This window comes from Python bivittatus, unplaced genomic scaffold (genome assembly GCF_059951505.1).
Source record: "Python bivittatus isolate LINGU-HERP-01145 unplaced genomic scaffold, Pbiv_v1 ctg000480_np1212, whole genome shotgun sequence".
Lineage (NCBI taxonomy): Eukaryota > Metazoa > Chordata > Lepidosauria > Squamata > Pythonidae > Python > Python bivittatus.
Window position 1 is genome coordinate 42,003,136 of NW_028277075.1, and position 18,070 is coordinate 42,021,205.

The window sequence follows — 18,070 nt, forward strand, 5'->3', positions numbered from 1 at the left end:
CATCAGTCCAGAGCACCTGCTGCCATTTTTCTGCACCCCAGTTCCTACGTTTTCATGCATAGTTGAGTCACTTAACCTTGTTTCCATGTCGGAGGTATGGCTTTTTGGCCTCAATTCTTCCATGAAGACCACTTCTGGCCAGACTTCTCTAGACAGTAGATGGGTATACCTGGGTCCCACTGGTTTCCACCAGTCCTGTGCTGATGGCACTGCTGGACATCTTCTGATGTCAAAGGGAAGTAAGCATGATGTGTCTTCCATCTGCTGCATTAAGTTTCCTTGGCCGACCACTGCGTCTGTGGTCCTCAGCGTTGCCCATTTCTTTGTGCTTCTTCAAAATTGCTTGAACAGCACGTCTTGTAACTCCAGTCTGCTTTGCAATTTTTGCCTGGGAGAAACCTTGCTGATGCCGTATGACTACCTTGTGTCTTGTTGCTGTGCTCAGTCTTGCCATGGTGTATGACCTGTAACATGAAACTGTCTTCCACAACCTCACCTTAGTAGCAGAGTATGGCTGTTCCTCACCCAGTTTTATGCCTCCTACACAACTGTTTCTGTTTCAGTTAATGACTGTGTTTCAACCTACATATGAAACTGATGATGATTAACACCTGCTTGGTATAATTGGTTAATCATACACCTGACTCTAATCCTGCAAGATCCCTGACTTTGTGCAAGTGTACAAAGTGTGCAAGTGTAAGAATTGATGCTGGTTTGAAGCCAAAGGGTAATCACACCAAATATTGATTTGATTTAGATTTTTCTTCTGTTCACTCACTTTGCATTTTGTAAATTGATAAACATAAACAATTAAAATATATATTTTTGAAAGCATTCTTACTTTACAGGATTTTTTCACACCTGCCTAAAACTTTTGCACAGTACTGTATATTTCCAAGCATCATTTACATCAAATAATTATACTTCCCCCATTATCTTCATTTACCATATCAAGGTGAATCTACCCCAAAATGACTCTGTATTAATAACTTTCCAAATTTATTTTCCTTGTACTGTCTGCATGTTGGTACTAGGTAAACATTGAAAGTTCTCTGTTCCATTTCTCCTTATGATGTCCATGCATTAATTATTAGATATTTAGATATTAAATCCTTACTTTAGATATTATATTCCTACGAAAGTCACTTATACCTTGTTATTTCAGAACAGTGTAGTGTTGACAAAATATTATAGTCAACTAGACAAGTGTTACCTAGCTATTTTTAAAGTAAATGTTTCCTGGTGTAACTAATTGCTTATTTGTCAAATGTATACCTCTTGTTTTTTTTACTACAGTCCAGAAAACAATTCACATCATTTGTAAAACATGGCAGTTTAGTTAAAAAGGTAATAGACTGACATTAAAAATGATGAAATAAATAGATACATGATGAGAATGATAGCACAAAAGAGGTAAATCAACTAAAAAAATTATTTTACAATATAGTAGGAGAAGAAATAAACAAGTAGAAACTAGCAGTAACAATAATAAAAAATAAGGAGGCTGTTCAATTTCCTTTTTGTTTATATCTGAGTAATTACATCTGTTACATTTACACTCATATGATGTGCTTGAGCACATGCTTTGCATATTGAAGGCTCCAAGTTTAGTTACTGGTATTACTAATTTTTAAAGAATCAGGTCACAGATAATATGAAACATTTCTGGTTGAGACCCCAAGGAACTGTTGTCAGTCAGATTATTTCACTAGATGGACAGATAAGGTTTGCCTTTTAGTAAGTATTTATTATGGTCCTGATATAATAATAAAAAAAAAGATTTTCCAAGTATTTGCATATATTTACAACTAACGGTTTCCAGAGTTTTGTGTGGGTCCTACTGATATATAAAGGATTTGAGTGAATAAATAAGTGTAGTGCTTCTTTCATTTATTTTACAAAGTTATCCAGCATCATTGTGACAGTGTGAAAAAATAATTGCTTCTGTAGTTGAATCAATTCAATAAAGGGATAACCAGGACCAGTCATGTAAGTAATTCATTAATCATTGAGGCATGATTTTCGCCAGCTCCATCATATATCTTATATACCATGTCTCCCTGGATCACTGTGAAGTTCTCATCTCACAGAAAGATGCCCTTCATGTTCTGCTTAAAAAAAAATCTGAAGACCTCTATAAAAACATTATTGATACCTATAAGACTAGAAAAGGTTACAAAATCATTTTTGAAGTTCTGGATTTCTGCCGATTCATAATCAGAGAAATTATCTTGAAATGGAGAACACATAGGACAATAGCGAATCTTCTCAAGAGAGGCAGTGCTGTCTAATTGCTCCAAGAGCACAGCATAAAGTTATCAATGAAATCAGCAAGGTATTTGCAGCCCTTTTTCATCTTAGTTAAAGTCTGCATCAGAAAAGTACTGAGTAAAAATGGGATTCATGGGAAAGTAGAAAAGTGGAAGCCAGTGTTCACCAAGAAGAACGATGGGTCCTAGGCTTCCTCCAAAATACCTGGATGACCCTCCAAACTTTGGGAGGAATGTCCTCTGGACAGATGAATCAAGCATTTTGGACTATATGGGTGTTGTTCATGGAAACCATGAACCTCTGCCAAGATGGAAATCTGCTGAACCACACCTTGTTTCTCTCACCTGGTGAATTGCTGAAAAAATATTATGGATTATTTTTTGAAGTAACCACTAAGTGAAATTACTAATTGAATTATTCTATACTGTCTCTTGGAATTTTGGGGGGATAAAATGCCTTGTGAACAGAAGAAATAAGTCTCTCCCCTTCCTGTTGTTCAGTCTTCTTCCCTCGTATATCCTGTCCTGATACTGGCTATTAATGAAGCAATAGCTGAGCTGAGAAGTAGGAGAAAGTTACTTCATTTCTTCAAGGAGCAGAAGATTTTGTTGAAATTCTATCAAGTTATCACTTGGGAATGTCCATGGAGTGATTTTAATTCCAGATAGATAAATGGTTAAGAGAAAACTAATTTAAATGAATTAGCTAAGGTTTCTATGTTGAAGGAACTAATGGAAGTGATCACAAAATCATTCTGATAATCTTTGAGAAATCCTGGGATTTAGTTCTCAGAAGATGGGAGGGCCAGTAAGTTCCCAGATGTAATTTCCATCTTCAAAAAAAAAAAAGGGGGGGGAGGAGGACATGAGGAAGTATACGCCTGTCATCTTGATACCTATACTGGACAATGTCCACAAACAGTTTGTGAGCGCTTGGATAGGCATGCTGCAAGAGTTGGCAGAGTCTGTAAGAAACAAATCATGTCAGACTAATCATATCTCCTTTAATAGAGTTACTAGCTTTGTAAATCAAGGAAATGCTGTAGACATTTTGTATCTGGAACTCAGAAAAGCCTTGTGATATTCTTCTTAGTAAAATGGTAAAATATGATATTACTTTTAGATGAACTCACAGTTGACTGAATAACTGCGCCAAAGAGTACTCATTAATAGCTTCACTTCAGCTTGAAGGAGAATATTAAATGGAATGCACAGTACTGTTCAACATTTTTATCAATGACTTTGATGAGGGAGTTGAGGGAACACTTACACAGTTTGCAGATAACACAAAGGTAGGAGGGGTGGCTAATTCATTAAACGAAAGAGAGAAGATTCAAACAGACCTAGACAGACTAGACCAGTGGGCTGAAAGATAGAAAAAATGTACAGCCAAATATAGGATGGGAAAGACCTGGTTTGGTAGTACTACATGTGAAAGGGATCTGGATATCCTTGCTGACCTTGAGCCAGAAGTATAATGCAAATAGGAATTTTTTTAAAAAGGCAAATGCTATCTTAGGGTACATTAACAGGAGCAGAGAATCCAAATAACAAGAAGTAATTTTTCCATTCTACTCTGCCCTTGGTCAAATCTAACTTGGAATATTGTGTCCAGTTCTGAGCAGCACAATTTTAAATGATAGTGACAAATTGGACAGTGACTAAATTCAGAGAAGGGAAACCAAGATGGTAAAGGGTCTAGAAACAAGTCCTTCAGAAAAGATAACTGAGGGGAAATGTGATAGTAGTTTTTAAATATCTGAAGGGCTATCATACAGAATAAAGAGTGGATTTATTCTCTATTACCCTAAAAGGTAGGACCAGAATTAATAGGTTAAAATACAAGGAATAAGGTTCATGCTAGACATCAGGAGAGATTTCTTGACTGTATGAACTTCCTTTCTCTATCCCATAATCTTTGGCCTAAGTTTTGATTAAATGATTGTAGAGGGTAAGGAAGATTACCTTGATGGAGATATGCACAATCTGTTGCTTAGGCAAAAGGGGGTGACGTATTTTCTAAGTCTAGAATGGCCAGATAACATTTGAAAGTGAATCAGACAAACACCTCTCTAATTCACTATATTGGACTATAAGACAGAGGAGGAGATGCAGCACAATTAGATTTACAAGATTCTGTTGTTATAGCCAATCTCAGTAAAATAGTTTTAGCCTTCCTGTGGAGTTGATTTCATGGTTTTGCTACCTAGTGGGGCTGACATCAATCTTGCAAGTCTTTTATTCTCTTTCAAGAGTTGCTGAGCGGAGATGGCCTTCAGGGCACACCATTATCCAACAAGCACCTTGCTGCAGCGTTGTTACAACACCAACATGTAGATTTAGAAATAACCTACTTGCAAAATACTATGATGCAACTAACACAACTGATGGGACAGAATTTACCTCAGCCAGCAGCAGCACATAGCCTGCAGTGCAGCCAGTATTTCTGTGTACTCATGAGAGTTTATCAGAGAAGCTTGAAGGAGACCAAGACCAATTCCTGATCTTCACGACTTAGTGTGAACTGTTTATGGCTGGTTGACCTATGGAATTTCTCATAGATTGTACCAATGTAACTTTCATACTGAGTTTACTGAAAGAAGGGGCAATCAAATGGGCGATACATATCATTGAGAGCAACCACACTGTGCTGGACAATTATCAATGGGCATACATATCAGATTTTAAATTATTTGCCAGAGGTGGGGGATGGAATGATCTGGCTCTGATTGACCAATGTAGAAAAGGGCTTGCTGATGAAAGGAGAGATGAACTGGTGAGACAAGCCACCCAGATAATTTGGAAGAGCTGTTTCAACATTGCATAGTAATAGATGACCAACTAGAAGAGTTGAGGCAGGAAATAAATGGCAAGGGGAAGAGGTTTTACAGCCTCCCTTCTCCCATAAGCCCCATCCTGATAGCTTCATTGGAACCCAGTGCTGGAGAACCCCTACAAATTGGAGCAATCAAAAGATCTTTGTCACCAGGAAACAGAGGGAATTAAGTTCATGCTTTTACTGCAGAGCTCTCCAGCATGTAGCCAGATCCTGCACAGCTAAAATTCAAACCTTTGACTCAGTGACAAAATGCTACATCTGTGACTCTACAGGCCATGTAGCAAGCAAGTGCCCAACTCGCTTCAAGGCAGTGGTGCTAGGAAACTTCATGGGCCCCTTCTAAGGCCCCCAAAGTGGGCCCTCGGACAATAAAGGAGAGCTACAGCAGGGAAGCACACTTCATTGTTCCTGTTACTCTTTGTTTAGATTCAGGCCAGAAAGTATGACTCTCCACTCTTGTAGACTTGGGAGTGACTGCTAATTTCATAGATGAGTCCACAGTACCAGAGTTAAGTTTATCCACCTAGACTCAAAAAGCCAATGATAGTAGAGACAATAGATGGACTGATGCTGAGAGTTGGGCCAGTGTTGCGATGCACTAACCCACTGCAGCTGACGTTACAAGATCATCCAGAGATTTTACCACTCTGTGACTGCTTCCTTGCAAGTACCCATTGTCTGCAGAGTGGCTGCAGTTACACAATCCAAATGCGAGCTGGGCATAAGGAACTATTTCATTCTCATCCTTCAAATGCTCACAGCACCAGTTGCAAGCCTTGTACTCTTCCCCTCCCTCCATCCCAGTCCAGCACAGTGACTTAGCTACCTTTCCAGAGAAAGACTCTGCAGATGTGTTCAGGGAAGAAGAGGCAACTCCACTGCCTCCCCATCAAGCATTACTGTTGTTATAGCCAAACTCAATAAAAGTAGTTTTAGAGTGGAGTTGATTTCCTGTCTGGTCTACCTAGTGAGACTGACAATGGTGATTAATTTTTATACTAAATTGCTGCAGTCTAATTTTCTGGTATCCTGATGTTTTGCCAGCAGCTGTGGTGAAGTGAATCACTCAGCAGTGTAAGCCTTGGTTGTTCTGGCTGCTGTTTGATCTTTCATTTGAATTATTCTCTAATTGGATTGTTTCTTTTGAGTCAGAGATAGATAGTTCCTGATTGGTTCTTCATCCAGGTGGATTTTCAAATGATCTAATATGATAAAATTTAAAGGGAAACTGATTCCTGAATAACCTGAGAGTCTTTGAGGCAGACTGTAGCTAGATGTTTTTCTAGGTGGGTCTACTGTAAATTCCCTTTTTTGGTGGGTGCCTTGAGTCAGTTTTGACTCCTAGTAACTGCTTGGACAAGTCCTGTAGTTTTTTGGGCAAAGTTTCAGAAGTGGTTTGCCATTGCCTGTGTCAGAATCTGCACACTCAATCCCAAAGTTCAGTAAATCCTCTGGAGTGCAAAGAGTTCCATCAAAGATTTCTTTATTCAGGAGAAGCGTACAGCATCATAGTTTGTTGAGTCTAATTCTACAAAGCAAACCCTTGTCCTTTTAAGCCCAAATTCCCCCCCCCCCCGCCACACCTTCTAGCTTTTCTTTCCCGCTTGAAACTCTTCGCGCCTTGCCCCGGTTCTCACACCTCTTGGCCTTGGATGCTTGTTTCAAGATAAAGATAACGGCACCTGGCCTCCTCTCCCCCCTTTTTATGGCAGGTCAAGCAAGCGGTTTAAAATAACATTCCCACCATTCCAATATTCACCTATTGATATATACTTAGCAATAAAAGTAAAAGCAATAAAAAACCAAATGAAGGTTCTGGCTTGCATAGATCCTGACATGCCGCCCTCCAACAGAACGAATGTTCTTACATTCGAAAGAGAATCTGGAAAAGAAAATACATCAAAATAATCAGTAAATTGGTTATTTAGGTTTGTCAGGGTATTTTGAGTGAAACCAGGCAATTAGTTTAGGGGCTTTGACATTAACACTGTCCACCCATTCGTGGTGCGTTTTAGGAAAATGTTTCCATTGAATTAAATATTGGAGTTTGCCTTTATATTTTCTAGAGTCCAAAATGTCTTTCACTTTGAAATGGCTTTGTCCTTCAATCATGATGGGTGTTGGTGGTGTTATTTTTGGATGCCAAGTATCAGATTGCTTGAATGGTTTTAATAAATTTGCGTGGAAAACAGGATGAATGTTTCTATAATGTTTTGGCAAAGTCAGTTTAAATGCCACAGGATTTATAATCTTTTCAATAGGAAAAGGCTCCACATATTTTGGGGCGAGTTTTTTAGACGGTTGGGAGGATTTTAAATTCTTTGTAGAAAGCCAGACCAGGTCGCCTACCTTCCAAGGAGGGTTTGCAGTGCGTTTCCTTATCAGCGAATTTTTTGTGTTGGCTTTTTGCTTTTTCTAAAGATTTTACAATTAGTGGCCAAAGGTTTGTAATGTTATTTATCCATTGGTCAGCTGAAAGTTCAGGAAGGTTTTTTAGTGGTAACTCTGGAAAAGGCGGGAAGTCTTGACCAGAAGCTATTTTATAGGGTGTGAACCCAATACTTTGGTGCACTGTGTTGTTATAAGCCACCTCAGCGAAAGGGAGAAGTTCAGACCAATCATCTTGTTGATGATTAGTGAAACATCTTAAATATTGTTCCAATAAAGAGTTAATTTTCTCTGTAGATCCGTCCGTTTCCGGATGAAAACTGGAACTCAAAGCTTGAGTTGATCCAATTAATGTAAGAAATTCCCTCCAAAATTTGGAGGTGAACTGTGGGCCGCGATCTGAAATCACCCTCTTGGGGGTGCCATGGAGGCGGTAGATATGTGTTATAAACAATTTTGCTAACTTTTTAGCATTTGGGATTGATGTACAAGGAATAAAATGCGCTTGTTTAGAAAATAGATCAGTTACAACCCAAATTACTGTGTTGTGATTGCTCTCAGGTAAATCAACAATAAAGTCCATAGAAACTTCTTCCCAAGGTTTTTTTGGAGATGCCACTGATTGTAGAAGGCCCAAAGGTTTTCTTCCTCTTTTCTTTGACATTGCACATACAGGACATGTAGAAACATATTTAGAAATGCCTTTTCTCATGGTCGGCCACCAAAATTGTCTATGTAATAAATGTAAGATTTTTATAAATCCAAATTTTTCCCTCCAGGGATGAATTTTAAAGTGAACTTGAAACGGCTGAAGAATTGGGCCCAACGTACTTGTTTGGGAGATAGCTTTCTCGGAGTTGTAAGGGCCTCTAAATTTTTGTGGTCCGTCCACACCTCAAATGGATGTGATGCCCCTTCAAGGAGGTGTCTCCATGTCATCAGGGCCCAGCGTACTGCAAAAGCCTCCTTTTCCCAAATGAGCCACCTTCTTTCTGTTTCAGTAAATTTGCGGGAAATGTAGGCACAGGGCTTGAGTAACCCCCCTTCATCTTTTTGGAGTAAAACAGCTCCAATTGCTACGTCAGAGGCATCGGCTTGAATTACAAAGGGTTTGTCAGGTTCTGGATGTTTTAAAATAGGCTCTGCTGTAAACAAGGTTTTTAAAGCGTCAAAGGCTTTTTGGCACTCTTCTGTCCATATTAACGGGGCCCCCGGCTTTTGAGCTTTCGCTGCCTCTTTGCCTCTTGTTTTTAGTAGGTCAGTTAACGGCAAAGCAACTTGTACAAAGTTTGGAATAAACTGGCAATAGAAATTAGCGAAGCCTAAAAAACTTTGTAATTGCTTCCTGGTTTTGGGTGGTTCCCAACTTAAAACATCTTTTACTTTTGCAGGGTCCATTTCAATCCCTGAATTGGAAATACGATACCCCAAATAGTCCACTTGTTCTTTATGAAATTCACATTTTGACAATTTGGCATACAACTGAGCCTCCAGTAGTTTTTTTTAAAACAGCTCGCACCAATTTTACGTGGTCTTTTAAGTTGTCGGAGTAAATAAGGATGTCATCTAAATAAACCAGTACTCCTCGATATAAATGTTCATGTAACACTTCATTAATTAGTTGCATAAATACCCCAGGGGCCCCCGAAAGCCCGAATGGGAGGACCTTGTACTCATAGCAGCCAAAAGGGGTCGAAAATGCTGTCAAATGCTTGTCTCCTTCACGAATCCTTACACGGAAATATGCATCCCTTAAATCCAGTTTAGTAAATATTTTTCCCTTTGACAATTGAGCTAGCAGGTCCTTCATTAAGGGGAGGGGGTACTTATTTTCTTTACAGATGGTATTGAGGCCCCTATAGTCCGTACAAAGTCTCAAGCTTCCATCTTTCTTTTCCCGAAATAAAACAGGTGCTGCCATGTGCGATTTAGCCGGCTGTATAAATCCTCTCGCCAGATTGGTGTCTATGAATTCCCTTAGAGCGGCAAGCTCTTTCTGGGTCATAGAGTAAGTTTTCTTCTTTGGGAATTTAGCCCCTGGCTCAATTTCAATAGCACAGTCAGTGTCTCTATGGGGAGGCAGCGTATCTGCTTCCTTCTTGCTGAAACAGCTTGTAAATCCCTGTAGGGCTTAGGAATGTTCTTAAGGGACTCTGGGTCCAAATCTAGAGATTGACTTATGCTGCTAGCGGTTGCAGCCGTTGCGGTTTTTATTTTTCCTGTCTCCTCAGCCCCCAAATAAATTCCATCTGCGAACTGCATTTGTCCCGTCTTCCAAAAAACTCGGGGGTCCCACCGTTTCACCCAGTTTGCTCCAAGGATTAGAGCGTAATTTCCCAAAGGAGCCACTAAGCATTTAAGAGTCTCTCGGTGAGTCCCTACTTGTAGCTCAAAAGGCTCAGTGCAATACAGCACAGCCCATCCCCCTGCTTTGGACTTATCCAGCTGGGTGAAAACTATGGGAGTCTTAATTTTTTTCAATCTTAGCTCCAGTGCGTTAACCAGTATGGGACTGATCAAACAGCACGAGCAACCGGTATCCATTAGCGCAGTTAGCGTGGCTTTATGTTCCGTTCTGGGTGCCGAGATAGTCACTTTAAGGGTGGTAACACTCACCGCCTCATCCTCATCCGAGTCGTCCTCCTCGTCCGTTTCAGGCTTGGTTTGGCGAGCGGTTTTGTTGGAATCCACGGTTGCCTCCTGTTCCTTTCTGACTGATCCGTCTTCGTAAATGACGAGGTCTGGGAACAGCGATTCTGTTCCTGCCGCCGCGGTTCCTCTTTTGCCTTTTGCGCCGGGTTTTTGTGGTGCTCCAGCGGGCTTTTTAGGCTCCCCCCCGTGCGGTCGGTGGTTTAGGACAGGAGGGCGCGAAATGACCGAGCTCACCTCAGCGGAAACAAACGCGTTTTACCGCTCTAGGAAATCTCTCGTCTCCTCCTCTCGATGGTGACTTCCGGGATGCCGGTGCCAGGTTACTGGGTTTCCGCTCGAAGTCCGGGTCTACTCTTTTCCACTGGGCTTCGACGTTGCCCGCATGTTGGATCCATCCATCTAGGGAATTCGGGTCTCCTTGGGCGAACGCTAACTTCCACAGGTCGCGGTGCATCCCTTGCTGGAAACAGTCGATTTTGAACTGCTCTGGCCAATCGGGAAGCAGTCCCACAATGCCGCAGAATTCTAAGGCGTGCTCGCCGAGGCTACGGTTTCCCTGCTGCATCTTGCCTAGCTGCGCCCGGGCTCTGGTGACTACTCCAGGGTCCTCAAATCTTCTGCGAAGAGCGGTTAAAAATCCACCCAGGTGGTTTAGTTCGGGCGCTTGTGCTGCTTGGAGTTGGATCAGCCACTCCCCCGCTTTCCCAGTAAACACCCTGCAAATGTAGAGTACGCACTCCCGGTCGGATGCGAATAAATGGCCCGTCTGCTCCATGCATATGGTGATTTGAGCCGTGGAATTAGGTACTTCACTTGGGTCCCTGCTGAATTTCTCGGTCAATCCCCAGCGCTTTAAGAGGGCATCTTGCTGGGCTTGGATTGGGGCGACCCTCTGCTGAACCCCCGGGACGGGCGCAGGTGGCGCAACTGGGGCGGCCAGAGGCCCCTGTGCTGCTGGAGCTACGGGGGTTGCCATTGCGGGTGTGGTTGGGGGGGCTAATAGCGATTCCTCCAGGCCTTCTTCTTTGCCCTCCCCCTTTATTCCCGGGCTCTGGTACAGACCTGAACGACGAACGATTTCGCTCATCTTCATCAGCTCTCTCTTTATTAAAGTGTTTTCCGATTGCAGAAGATGTATGCAATCCTCTAGGGTGTCCCTCCGCGTGGATTCAACTCTCCCTGTCACCAGGGCCCAGCGCTTCTCGGGAGCCATGTCCAGGAATGACATTCCCCCAGCCAGCTCTTCCATGCTCTACAACTTCGTCAGGTGCCGGTCGGGTTTCTGCGGCGGCGGGAGGGTAGGCTAGGTACCTGTTAGGGTCTCTTCCTCCTCGATTCCCCCTACAGCCCCGGCCACAGGGCATTCTTCCTCCATCTCCGCAGCCGCGGTAGGTTTTTCGAGGGGGTTTTCCACGGTGGTTGGTTCCCCGGGTAAATCCCTCGCAAAATAGTGAGACTCAACAAAATGTCAGACTCTACACACTCAGTCCCAAAGTTCAGTAAATCCTCTGGAGTCCAAAGAGTTCCATCAAAGATTTCTTTATTCAGGAGAAGTGTACAGCATCATAGTTTGTTGAGTCTAATTCTACAAAGCAAACCCTTGTCCTTTTAAGCCCAAATTCCCCCCCCCCCACCTTCTAGCTTTTCTTTCCTGCTTGAAACTCTTCACGCCTTGCCCCGGTTCTCACACCTCTTGGCCTTGGATGCTTGTTTCAAGATAAAGATAATGGCACCTGGCCTCCTCTCCCCCCTTTTTATGGCAGGTCAAGCAAGCGGTTTAAAATAACATTCCCACCATTCCACTATTCACCTATTGATATATACTTAGCAATAAAAGTAAAAGCAATAAAAAACCAAATGAAGGTTCTAGCTTGTGTAGATCCTGACAGCCTGCTTCCTAGGGCTGAGAGAGAGTGACTGGCCCAAATTCACACTGTTAGCTTCATGCCTAAGGTGGGATTAGAACTCATGGTCTCCTGGTTTCTAGTCTGGTGCTTTAACTACTATACCAGACTAGCTCTCCTAAATTCCCTTTGCTTGTGATTAATTAAGGACTGTTTGATATTGGTATAGAATAAAGCTGGGATCCAGCTTTACTGACCTTTAGAATTTCTTCCTTCTTGTTAAAGTTGTTAGAATGTTTGTGAATCTTGATGGCTTCTCTGTGCATTTGTATGTAATAAGATGCTGGCCACAACTGCTGGTGAAACAGAGTATCAAAGATTAGATCATGGCCATTTACCCCCAAAACTCCATTTAATTGATGCTGACCATGAAATCCTACAACACTGTAAAAGTGTTGATTACCTAAGACAGAGATTGGGTACTCAGATAACCATAGTCCACTGACATGTAAGTTCATTGATTGGAGAATTTTTTATTCAGATCACAACAGTCCACTGACATGTAAGTTCATTGATTGGATAATGTTTTAGGCTTATTTTACAGGTATATCGCCATTGAAATAAAGTGCCCTCCCTCTTTTTTCCTTTTTTTTTTGTATTTATTTTTTCTCATTTTTACAATTCTGGAGGAAGGAAGAACAGGAAGCCAGAGCCTGTTCTAAGTATCTGCCAGAAATTCTTAAAAGAATTTGGTGCATTAGCTGGTTTTAAGATTAATCAACAGAAGACACTAACAAAAAAAACATGAAGACACAAGATCAAATAGAATTGGTAAACAAAACAGGTTTCAAGATTGAGAAAAAGGTAAAATATTTGGATGTTACTTTGACAAATATGAACTGTATGTTATTTCAAAATAATTATGTTAAGACAAGGAATGAAGTTAAAAAAGATTATGGTTAAGATGGGACAAATTACAGTTGTAATTATTGGAGAGAATTTCTGTGATTAAGATGAATGTTTTGCCTAGAATGTTATTTTTGTTTGAGACAATGCCTGTTTTGACAACTGATGTACCAATTAAACAGTGGCAGAAAGTTATATCTAAAATTCTCTGGCAGGGGAAAAAACACAAGTCAAATATAAGGTGTTACAAGATGCTAAAGAAAGAGGAGGTTTGGGTTTACCTGATTTGAAACTTCTTTGTAGCTTGCTGTTTAGTTTGATTGAAAGAGTGGATGATGCTAAGAAATAGAAGATTATTGGAGCTAGAAGGACATGACTTGAGGTTTGAGTGGAATGGTTATTTATGGTATGATAAAACTGAAGTTAATGTTGACTTTAAAAATGATTTTGTTAGACAGGCCATATTGAGAATATGGAATCGATATAAATCTAGATTGTGACTGAAAACACCACTGTGGCTCTCACCACAAGAAGCGTATTATAGAAGAGAAATGATAACTAACATAAATGGTTAACTTATGATGATATATTAGAATTTTCCCAGGGAGAATTCAAAATTAAAATTAAAGAGATGTCTTGACGTTAGAAGGATATATGTATCAATGGTTTTCTTATGTACAATTATTAGAAAGATTTAAAGTAGGTAAAAGGATTTTTGGTTTTGAATGTTCTAAGTGAATTTGAAACAGAATGATGAACATGTTATTGCTAAAATGTATAAACTTTATTGAGATTTGAAACAGAAGAAGAACAAGTGAAAGAATATATGATATAATCGGCCAAAATTTTTGGTTATAACATACAAATGGAACAATGGAAGAGTATGAGGATGAAAGGACTGAAATTTCTGATTTCTGATTTCTATTTCTTATTTTTGTGAATTGTCAATTGACCAATCCTATGTATAAAATACATGTTTACAGAAATTCAAAACTTCTTTTTAATGGACAGTATGTATATAGATCATTAGAAGTTGGAAAACATGCAGAAGATTGTGCTATGGAAGTCTCTTATCATCTATATATTGATTCCTAGAATTTGAAACATATGTAACATACTGAAGGTTATACACTGAAATATTAGATGTAACCTGTTTTCTCATTTTTTAGGTGGCAATAATTGCTGGAAATTTTGAGCTTGCTGAATATATCAAGAACCATAAGGAAACTGATACTGGTAAGTACACTGGGATTTCCATTCAGTATTGTATGGAAGTTATTACACTAATCAATTACATAGAATGAGGATAAAATGAAATAGTTTTCATATAATATGTTAAATAATTGTTGACATATGAAAACCTAAGCTGATTAAAAGCTCACTTTGAAAAACTCCAAAAAATTATCCAATATAGCAAAGCGTATTTTAAAATAGTAATATAAAAAGAGGTAAGAGTTGTGTGCATTGGGCTTCATGTATATGTCAACAAGGAAAGAGTAGTGGATATCTCAACAAATTAATAATTTTCTAGCATCTATCAAAATATTGCTTCTGTCGGAAGGGTATCAGAAAGCATGTTTCTAATGCTTTTATACAAATTTGGGGAATGACCAATGCAGTGCAATAAAATACAGTGTCCTTTAAGAGTTTTTAGATCTAGAAGATATGTCAAATGTGTGATTGTAGAAAGAGGGAGGAGCTTTCCTGCGATGGGAATATTTTTGGTTTTGGAACACAGGTTCTGCTTGAAGTTACATTCTATGAAAGACTGAGGCTTGCAGTTTGCAGGTTGTCCTGGATTTGGCATGATCAGCAGAAGTATAGATGGCCCTGATATCCAGGAGTGTGGCTGTATATGTGTGGGTTTTACCAGCTTCATTTTATTCAGCAGCAGTGGACTTAACTGGAGAAAGCACATTTTGCCTCAGTCATACTTCTGATTATACCCAGTCACTGTTTCTCAGCCCTAGGAAGAAGAAGAAGAAGGCAAACCACATCTGAAAATCTTGCCAAGAAAACTGCAGGGACAGGCAGTTGCCAGGAGTCAACAATGACTTGAAGGCATGAATGTGTGTGTGCGCACGTGCGCGCGCACACACGCACACAGGTTTCTGAGGGCTGGCTTTAAAACTGTTTTGGAAACTTTATTTGAATAAAGAAAGTGTCAGTAAGAGAAAAATTGTATTCTATCATTACATTCACACGTTTTTAGCCTTGTGTTCCTTTATAGACAGAGAAAGTAGGAAAACTTATGAAGCTTAGGCCTGCTTCCAATCTCTTCCTATTCTGAAGTAAAAATAGCATCTAAATAAGCTCTTGGTTTGTGACATTGCATTAGTACATTGCTTGCTATAGTCTAGTAGAGCTATTTTTAGATCAAGAAAATGGTCAGTGTGTGAATTTCATATTATTATAAAATCAAGTTCTTCCTTGGAAAGATACAGTTCCAAAAAAGATAAATATTTAAATTTATTTTACAGCATTTTTTTTTTTAAAGGACAAGCAAATTCCTGGTCCTTAATGTTTATAGGCATTTAATGGGTGAATAAGACTTTCTGGCTGGCAGTCATACATATTTCTTTGATAGGTGTTTGCATTTTAAGAATTACAGTAAATGTGTTTTATTTTAAATTATTCAAATTTTCACAATGTTCATATATAAACATTACAGGTATATCAGAGTATTTTTAATAAATAAGCACATTAAATTATTCTTGAGAGCTACATTGTTTCATTTACTGCATATTTTATAATCAGTGTTCCGTCTTTTAACAATGAAAGTCTTTAGTGTCCAGTAGCTAAATATCCTTGATTGACATGTTATCCTTGCCTGCTGTACTGCAATTAGTTGTCACATTTTATTTTTTATTTATCTGAAGGGAAAGTAATAGATTAAAAGCTACGATTAATAGAAAAGTTAATCCCTGATTGTTTCCATCCAGTCTACAGCTGTCTGTGACTAAATGAGCACAGAAGGTTTAGAAAGCATTTGCCATACAGCATTTACTAGGGCCTCTATAGGATGGAGATGCGAAAAACTAGCAATAATATATATAGGAATCTGGACTATCTCTTTAAATACAGCTCTGCACATTTTAAATATGTTGCAAACCGAGGATCCTTTGACTTGGATAATCTATTTTTAAATCTTCTTTTTATTTTGTTTTGCCTTGGCTGTTTGTGATGAGATGAATTATCCGATGGATTAAATGACATGGGTTGTTCCTCTTCAAGTGAACAAGGTTTGTTTTATCATATTCCTTTTCCTTTGGCTGCTCTGAAGATAGAAACAAGAGGGATTTTATTTTAAATATGAAACACATTGAGGTGCTGGTGTGTGAGTTTTGGTAGTTGATTAGCAGACTAACTAATACTTAGATACTGTTGCTAGGCTTCAAGTCAGAGTTCTTGTATTCCTCTATAATTATGCAGAGATGTGTATATGTGATGATTTGTGGGTGTTTCAAACATTTTTTAAAAATTAATTTTTTATGTGTGGATATCAAATGGCTGCTGATGCACTAAACCCATTCATTATTATATGTGCTATATCTGGCATTTGCTTTAGAATTAATATATTGGTATTCCAGATATCAAGGCACTAAACATACTGCTTATAATGGAAAATGGTTTTTGTTTATATTTTGAAGAAACAGCTGCCGTTTCTGCTTATTTGCATCTTGAGCATTTATTTTGAAGCCAGAGTGATTGAGGTCAATATTATTGCTTCTTAACTAAGAATTTGAATTAACTGCCATCTGGTTTAATTCTATTCATTTATTTATAGCTTTTCATATGAATTGTTTAAGAGTGGGATTTATAAAAAAAATAGTTTTTGCAGACTAATATAGGTATCAGAATTTTTTAAATCCTGATTTACACCAATTGAAATTAGAAATACTAAAGGAACCTTAAATAAAACAGTGAGCAGCATGTGTGAGTTGCACTATTTTTATCTTGCCTTCCTTAGTAGAACTAAAAAGGGTAGGAAGTATTATTGTGGCCATGTTCATTCACCATTTTAGTTATGAGTAATCTTAATCTTTATTCAAATGCTATAGTGAATTTCTCATGGCAAACAGTAGTTTTATTTTAATAGCCAAATTAAAAATGACGCTGACAGTTTAACATACTTAGTTTTAAGTATATGGTATCATGAATCTAAAGTCATTGTTCGTTTATCTGTAATCATAAAATTTAAAACTTTTATTCTGAAGCCAGAAAAGAACATAACACCTCACTGTCTAAATCTATTTGGTGCATTGAATTGATGTTAAAAATAAAAATCAGTCATGATTAATCAGTTATGCATTATCAAGTTGATATCAGATATGGAACAACTAACTGACATGTCAAACATGAATGTTAAATAGCCATATTGCTGGAAAGTAGGTAAGCTTTTTGCTCCTATCTTTCTTGATAGAATACAGAAATTTTCAGTCTGGTGGAACATAAATAATGTTCTCCTAATCTTGTATTACCTAGAAGTTTTAATTACCGAAGCATTCTTCCCCACCTCCAAACAATTCAAGATACTCAATATCCCTGTCTCCCATTTGTAATTAGAAGAATCCTTTGAGGTAGGCCAAGTAGAAACAGTCAGTACTTGTGTATGGAGCAGACCAAAATCATCCACTAAGAAAAGACTACAATTACATTGGCCAGTATATATAATTTTCTGTCTTACAATAACAGCCATAGGCCTGGAGGGTCCACTTTGCCATATACCCAATAGATTCCAGTCAAGGGTGAAGCATGTTGGCCCGTTTGGCAGGATAGGTGAAGAGTGGTCATAAGAAAAATAATGTTCATTTAATATTAAAAATATTACTATAGTTGCCAAGAAGAATTAAATAGCAATTGTATACATGTGTAGCATTTATTTAAGTTCTAGATTAATTTCTTAATTTTTAAAAGGGTGAGCTTTTGAACTCAGATTTGTCATTATGTAGCTTCTAAGTTAATGTGGAATGCTTAAAAAGCTTCTGATGAACACACAGTCCATTACTGCACATAGTTAAGCTAAAAAATTGTGCCTATAGATCTTTAATAAAATCTGTTGGCCAATTGTTAAGGTTTGTGATTGCATAGTTTTAAAAGACTTGCCAAATGCCATAGTGGAATTTGAAATGACAAAGTTTTACTGCTTTGAGCTTCAATCATTGTTTTTC

At 38.8% G+C, this 18,070-nt stretch overlaps 1 protein-coding gene across 12 annotated transcripts in view; it reads left to right on the forward strand.

Annotated features, from left to right (window-relative positions):
• The window catches only part of SHANK2 (SH3 and multiple ankyrin repeat domains 2), a 395,084-nt gene that overhangs the window by 89,614 nt on the left and 287,400 nt on the right, over window positions 1–18,070 (forward strand). For 9 of the 12 annotated variants that reach the window (XM_088145802.1, XM_088145800.1, XM_088145797.1 and 6 more), the window contains 2 exons: window positions 14,069–14,135; window positions 16,088–16,141. In XM_088145802.1, the coding sequence (XP_088001928.1) occupies window positions 14,069–14,135; window positions 16,088–16,141 (121 nt within the window). The remainder of the gene's footprint in view (window positions 1–14,068; window positions 14,136–16,087; window positions 16,142–18,070) is intronic. The other 3 variants (XM_088145804.1, XM_088145805.1, XM_088145808.1) reach the window with 1 other exon arrangement.